This window comes from Penaeus monodon, chromosome 10 (assembly GCF_015228065.2).
Source record: "Penaeus monodon isolate SGIC_2016 chromosome 10, NSTDA_Pmon_1, whole genome shotgun sequence".
NCBI classification, from domain to species: Eukaryota; Metazoa; Arthropoda; class Malacostraca; order Decapoda; family Penaeidae; genus Penaeus; species Penaeus monodon.
This window is the reverse complement of record NC_051395.1, coordinates 1,475,143-1,482,642: the sequence shown is the minus strand read 5'-3', so window position 1 is coordinate 1,482,642 and position 7,500 is coordinate 1,475,143. Positions and strand designations below refer to the sequence as shown.

The window sequence follows — 7,500 nt, the reverse complement described above, 5'->3', positions numbered from 1 at the left end:
AATGCACAGAATCAGTTTCAAATGCGTGTGTAATCCCCGAATCAAACACCAACAAAGTCTTAGTATAGGAATACTGCACGAAGTAAGTTTGAATTTATTCGATTGACGTTCACACTAAACACAGAAAATTATAATAAATTATGCTATGAATCCACTTCATCTGCCGCCAGGCTCCACTAAAGGCCCAGGGACCCTGAGTGGGAAAGACATCGCCTTCCCCTCGACCATTTTCGGAGGGACGGGTCCGTTGTGGGCGCCCTTTGGTCGGTCGGATCCAGATCAGCTCACTTCCTGTCGAAGAGATCCTCGAAGGAGTCGAAGGATCCCTGGTTGCCGTCGGCGGCGACGCCGTTGGTGACGGGCACGGCGTTGGACTCGACGATGCGGTATCCGTCATCGTCGGCGATGTACTTGATGAAGAATTTGTCTCCCTCTGGGGACGTCCAGCTGGAAGGGAAGGCAGGCGTTGTGAAGGAGGGTTGGCGCCGTGTGGTGTGCATGTGTTGGAAAGGGAATGGGTGAAAAGGATGCAAGTGAAGGGAAGGCCTCCTACCTGTAGGTTCCCTGCACCACCTCGTTGGAAATATCCTGATCAATGTGGAAGTCATCGAAGTCCAGGTCCAGGACGCTGCCGGGGCGGGCGGCGGCCACGGCGACGAGGGCGAGGAGAGCAAGCTGGAGAAAGAGCTTGTGGTGGGTATGGTTCGAACGGAAGGATAAGAACAAACGCAATGATCTCCTTTGCTCTGGGCAACGAGAGTATGGACTGCAGGCTGATAAAATCATCGAAAATATATGACTTATGTAGAGCTAACAGAAATGTATATACATATACATATATATGTATATATGTACGTATGTGAGTGAATGTGCGTCTGTATACTTGTTCGTCTATTAACCAATTAAGATACATTCAACGAGAAACTGAAACAATGGTTTCCCCAGCAGTGATGCCTGATGTAGTCTTCACCCCTGCCTCTACTACACAAAGTTAAAATTACTGCACAGTATGTTTATCTTCATCTTCCTACATCATTTTCCACATGTGCCTATAACTTACAACGAACTTCATCTTGATTGTTGTTTGCGTGTTGTACTGACTTGCCCCGAGCCAAGTGTGGCTTTTATACCTGTGTGGCCACGCCTCTCTGACATGACCTCGATCGTCTACTTGAACCAGACCTAGGCCTCGTACCCGGCCTGACCTTGCACGTTGCACAGGGTCAACTGCTACCAGGTAACTCTGAATAAGAGGCCGTTGTCCGTAGGATGATTGCAACAGGATTAGAGAGGAGAGTATAATACAAATGTGCTTATTATAATCTGATGTCCTTTGCTGTCAAACTTGATAACGTATTTTGCATTCGTGATTTATTATCAGACAGGCTGACCTAAGGGTAGAGACTGCAAGATATCAAAACAACACTTTATTGGTGATCATGTATCATACATTACGCTGCGATTATTATATTTTTCGTTTTATTTTGTTCAACCTTGGTGGCTTTTTATGCACTTAGAACCTATCAGAGAGGATGACCTAAGGAATTCTTTGGAAGTAAGATGTACAAACTCCCTGACATCGAAACGAACTAAACTTCAAACTGATATGTATCTAAACACAGGACAGGATTGCAAAACTTCCTCGCTATTACAGAAATTAAGAAAATACATTTTGAAAAATACGTAGACATCAGAAAATGGAACACGAAATCACATCTTTATGAGAGAGAAAAAAATAAAGAAACTTCCAGAGAAACGAGACTTTATCAAATACGTATATTGAGAAAACAGTGTCTAGTCCTCCGATGCCACACTAACATACAAAAAGCCTGTTCTGAGTTTCCCCACGCCTAAACACACAAGATTTTTTTTTCTGTACATTATCAGAAACTCAATTTTTTGTGAGAGATGAATAGAAAGATAAACAGATACAAACACACAAGCATAAATACAGACACACAATCTGTACTGTATGTTTTACTATGCGTGTTAAATGTATCTTAGGCTGAATGGAGAAAAAGCTTATAGTTATAGAAAAAGCTCTATAACTATAAGCTTGATTTTGCTGTACCTTAAATCAAATCTGCAAAATCAAGCCTACAGACCTATACAAAAGATCACAATTGAAAGGAACAAAAATAATTATAAAACAAATAAGAATATCACTTAAAAGCGACCGAGAAACATGTTCAGAATCAGTAAATAATAAAAACAGTATAAATTTACATATACTTATAAACACACTCACTCAGACACGGATATATATACGCACATATATACACAGTATATATATATATATATATATATATATATATATATATATATATATATATATATATATATATATATACATATATATGAATGTATATATACACACACCAATATATATATGCATATATATTTTAATATATAAGTTGATAAAAAATGCAAACATATCGATAAATACTGAGTGAATTGCCATTAGTCGGCCTCAATTTCGCTTTACAATCGACAAGGTCTTCAGCTTTAGTTCTACCAGTGACGTAGCCCGAACCCGGGATCTATATATAATGCAGAATTAACAAAGTAGAGCGTAGACTTCTTGTTGATTAATATCTTTGCAGTAATATAACTGATTAAAAAAATATCCTTTCTGTGTAGAGATTATACAGTCACCCGTCACGCATTATGGCAAAGAAAATCATCCGTATATGATATGTAGATGTATATATTTTATGATGATTTGATTCCGGAAGCTTTATATTTACATGAGGCATTTTATGATAAAGACCTTTAAACTTGCCTTTTCTATTTCTGATTTCGTGCATTTTTTGTGTGTTGACGATTTAGGAGCAACCACTGCGAACATATTTTCATGAATACAACATGAGCATCCCCCACCCACCCACAAAAAAGGTAGATTTCTGCTTCTGAGTCAACACGAATATTGATCCGAGTATAAGCACGTCTGTCGAGATTCTGTAAAAGAGGCTGATCTTACAAACATTTTTTTGCATCACGGAAGGTAATAATGAATCAGTGGATTGTTATATTAATACATAATAATAAACAGTTTATAAGTTAGTAATGAGTGATACAGTTATTAACGCTGATAAGAAAAAACAACGTACAACGACCCGTGAGCCAAGGCGATTTCGGTGGTACGGTCGAGGTAGGCCTGAGGGGTCCGTTGTGGGCGCGTGTTGGTCGGTCGGTTGGGTCCGAATCGGCTCACTTCCTGCCGAATCGATCCTCAAAGGAGGCAGATCGATCCTCGAAGGAGTCGAAGAGATCCTCGAAGGAGTCGAAGGATCCCTGGTTACCGTCGGCGGCGACGCCGTTAGTGACGGGCACGGCGTTGGACTCGACGATGCGGTATCCGTTCTTGTCGGCGATGTACTTGATGAAGAATTTGTCTCCCTCTGGGGACGTCCAGCTGGAAGGGAAGGTAGGCGTTGTGAAGGAGGGTTGGTGCCGTATGGTGTGCATGTGTTGGAAAGGAAATGGGTGGAAAGGATGCAAGTGAAGGGAAGGCCTCCTACCTGTAGGTTCCCTGCATCACCCGGTTGGTGATATCCTGGTCAATGTGGAAGTCATCGAAGTCCAGGTCCAGGACGCTGCCGGGGCGGGCGGTGGCCACGGCGACGAGAGCGAGGAGAGCAAGCTGGGGAAAGAGCTTGTGGTGGTTATGGTTGGAAGGGAAGGAGAAAAGGAAATGCAATAACATAGTTTGGTGTTGGTGACGATGGACAGGACAGTGAGCTGGGAAAAACATCTATAGTGAACATTTATAGAGATGTTACAGCAATACTGCTTTGTATTTATTGATATACATAGAGACACACAAAATGGTACATGATATTGTATAGAAGGGTGAGACGATCATATGAGAATCGGTGATTGATTTGCTAGTAGAAGCACCTACAACTTAAACTAAAGAGTAAGAGTTTATGTAATTTATTTCTATATTTGTCTATTAACTACATATGCAACCTAACATGTGCACCCACAACTTACAGCGAACTTCATCTTGATTGGTGAGTGTTGTACTGCCTTGTCCCAAGCGAATTTGACTTTTATATGGACCCGCGTGGTCCCGCCTTCGTGACATGACCTCGATAGTCTACCTAAAGCAGACCTCGGCCTTGTAGCGGGTCTGACCTTGCGCTTGCTCTGCCATCAGTTAATTGCAAATACCCCGAGGCCGTTGACCGTTAGAGAATTACGGAACATCAGGAAAGAAGTTTCGTGGTTATTTGGAAATATACTGTGTTTTGATTATTATTAGAGGGCTTACTGTTTGTATAGTTGACGAGTTATTACGCCTTTATTATCAAATGGTGATTTAGGGGATGTTGTTGCAATCAAGTGTGCAAAGCTGTGACATTTAAGTTGACGGTGAAATCAAGTGTTCTATAGAAATGAGAAATAAATATTAAAAATAACATTTACAGAACATATTTACTGAAACACAGGGTTCTTAAACATTTTCCCCATGATTATGAAAAAGACATTTGTTTTTAAGGTAGGGAATAGACCTGCAAAATGTATAGTTTATTTGTTAATTACATAGATGAGAATTGACACAAAATTAAAAGTTGTAATTTAAATGATTATGAAGAGAAACGTCGGTGTTATATGACCAGATCGACCTTCATCTTAAATATGTGGAATCTATGGGGGGGGGGGAGAGAACATTAAGAATAACATTTACAAAACACATATTTACCGCCTCCCCTATACACAGACACATCAATAGACAAATATAGATATACCTAAATTACATGAATTCTTAGTTTAGTTTCCGTGAATACATCACATCACACACACAGAGACACACACACATTCACACACTTATATACAAACATTCACACACACTCTCATACCGACACACTCCCTCATCACTACACGCAACTGAATGAGAAATTCCATTTTTGAAGGAAATCTAAAAACAGTTCCATAGATATTAGTGTTTTATATATTCATTTAATGAGCGACATCATGAGTGCTTGTGCCACAGCAGTATTTATTGAGCCTATTTTATGTTCTCTACATCTAAATAAACTGGGAACTTTATTCTGGACATCGTAAAAGATACAGAGATGTTAATTAACCGATATGTTAATCCATACACGCTCACACATGTACGCACGGACATCCATACACAACTTACAGTGTGTGTCCGTTATATAAACTGTATCTAAAGTTGACTGATATTTACTGGCATAAATTTAGGAATGGTTAAATTTTATTCATAGGTACAAACATTTTAATTGACAAAGATCAATTTAACTAAATCTGTTAAAAGAAAAGAAAAACGAAATACAGTCATAAAATGCGAAACATTAACAAAATTGATTCGAGAAAATATACAACGTTCAATGAAAAGAATTCTAGGTGTGTAACATAACGATAAAGTCAGACTCTAACACACATATATTTATACATACATGCATACAGAAATATATATATAGATATACATATATATACATACATGCATACAGAAATATATTATATATATATATATATATATATATATATATATATATATATATATATATATATATATATATATATATATATCATACACAAACGCACACACAAACACACACACAAATATCTATCTGTATACATATGTACATATATAGATGTATATAGACATATATATTATTTATATATACATATACACACACAAATACATACATATATATGTATATATATGTATTGCATTTATATGTTTGTATTTATATATATATATATATATATATATATATATATATATATATATATATATATATATATATATATATATATAAAAATATATATATATAATTGTGTGTATGTGTGTGTATATATGTATATATATAAATATATATATATATATATCAATCTATCTATATACATATATATGTATATATATGTACATATATATATAAACATAAATACATACATATATATGTATATATATGTATATACACACGTATATTGTGTGTGTATGAATATATATATATATGTGTGTGTGTGTGTGTGTGTGTGTGTGTGTGTGTGTATGTGTCTGTGTGTGCGTATATATATAAGCACATATAAAAATATAAATATATATACATGTATATTTATATATACATACATATACATGCACACACACACACACACACAAATACACACACACACAAACACACACACACACACACACAACACGCACACACATATATATGAATATATATAAACAGATACACATGCGTATATATATATATATATATATATATAAAATATATATATATATATATATATATATATATATATATATATATATATATGTGTGTGTGTGTGTGTGTGTGTGTGTGTGTATATGTGTCTATGTCTATATGTCTATATATATGTGTGTGTGCATACACACACACATACACATGCATATATATATATATATATATATAATATATATATATATATATATATATATATTTATATATATATATATATATAATATATATATATATATATTATATATATATAAAATTATATATATATAATATACACATACACACATATATAAATATATAAGTGAATAAATGAATATATATATATATATATATATATATATATATATATATATATATATATATATATGTATATATATACATATCCATACACACATATATATAAGATGAGAAATAACTGAGGTGAAAAGACATGAACGTTTATTGAATAAATTCTCGAAATATCTGCTTCATGGCAACCATTCCTTAAACTGCTAAACATTCTGAAACAAAACAAACAAATCCGAGTCAGCTTGATGTTAAGCTTAAATTCCTGATCACTTTAGATATATTTTTGGCTAATGATGACTAATATATTCATTTGAAAATTTGAGCCTTTAGTCGAAAGTAGCTTAAAGCTTTTTTATGAGGCTGGGTTTCAACTTTCGAATGATTGTATAAGGATTTCATTGAATTTTTTCTGCTTTTAATTTCGGGAGTTAATTTAGTAGCAACACTTCGCCTGAGGATTTCTGACCAATCATTGCGAAGGGATTTTTGAGAAGAGAACCAGTTGAGTGTTTGAAGGATAATTCACTTGTGGTAAAAATAAATAAATAAATAAGTAATGAAATAAATAAAGAGATTTGGATGAAATCTAGTTAGTTAAGACTGTTTATATGTTTTGATTTGTACCAGTGGTTATTCTATGAATAGAACCATATAGCCATGAAGAAGTAGGATTCTGTATGTGTGATTTCCCAGTTTTAAAGGGAAAAGTAATGTAATTCTGAGCGAAGTATTTATAAATTTATTGAAATAACATTTCGTATACAACATAGATAAATAAATCATGGTATGAATCCACGTGATCTGCCACCAGGATCCGCACAGCGACCCGCGACCTAGAGTGATTTCGGAGGGACGGTCGAGGGAGGCCTGAGGGGTCCGTTGTGGGCGCGTGTTGGTCGGTCGGTTGGGTCCGAATCGGCTCACTTCCTGCCGAATCGATGCTCGAAGGAGGCGGATCGATCCTCGAAGGAGG

General features: G+C 35.6%; 3 protein-coding genes across 3 annotated transcripts in view; all 3 read right to left on the bottom strand.

The window, feature by feature from the left end:
- Window positions 1-82: 82 nt before the first annotated feature.
- On the bottom strand, window positions 83-1,101 carry LOC119577742 (cuticular protein 47Eg-like). The gene is made up of 3 exons (XM_037925297.1): window positions 1,061-1,101; window positions 554-675; window positions 83-447 (listed from the first exon to the last, which is right to left on the bottom strand). Exons 1-3 carry the CDS (start codon window positions 1,070-1,072, stop codon window positions 285-287), a joined length of 297 nt encoding a protein of 98 aa, XP_037781225.1. The 5' UTR covers window positions 1,073-1,101; the 3' UTR covers window positions 83-284.
- A 2,061-nt stretch (window positions 1,102-3,162) lies between these two features.
- Window positions 3,163-4,090, bottom strand: LOC119578187. The gene is made up of 3 exons (XM_037925923.1): window positions 3,997-4,090; window positions 3,522-3,741; window positions 3,163-3,415 (listed from the first exon to the last, which is right to left on the bottom strand). Exons 1-3 carry the CDS (start codon window positions 4,088-4,090, stop codon window positions 3,211-3,213), a joined length of 519 nt encoding a protein of 172 aa, XP_037781851.1. The 3' UTR covers window positions 3,163-3,210.
- Window positions 4,091-7,294: 3,204 nt separating this feature from the next.
- Window positions 7,295-7,500, bottom strand: part of LOC119577728 (cuticular protein 47Eg-like) — a 998-nt gene continuing 792 nt past the window's right edge. The window contains exon 3 of the mRNA XM_037925284.1: window positions 7,295-7,500. This exon is cut by the window's right edge and continues 173 nt beyond it. Within this exon, the coding sequence (XP_037781212.1) occupies window positions 7,448-7,500 (53 nt within the window). The 3' untranslated portion in view covers window positions 7,295-7,447.

Bases quoted from the DNA above. Each gene is read 5' to 3' on its own strand.
- LOC119578187 (XM_037925923.1), bottom strand. From the start codon at position 4,090: ATGTCACGAAGGCGGGACCACGCGGGTCCATATAAAAGTCAAATTCGC. The intron at 3,742-3,996 runs GTAAGTTGTGGG...TGTTTTTCCCAG, and splicing joins CAATCAAGATGAAGTTCGCT to CTCACTGTCCTGTCCATCGT. The intron at 3,416-3,521 runs GTAGGAGGCCTT...CTTCCCTTCCAG, and splicing joins GTGATGCAGGGAACCTACAG to CTGGACGTCCCCAGAGGGAG.
- LOC119577742 (XM_037925297.1), bottom strand. The intron at 448-553 runs GTAGGAGGCCTT...CTTCCCTTCCAG, and splicing joins GTGGTGCAGGGAACCTACAG to CTGGACGTCCCCAGAGGGAG.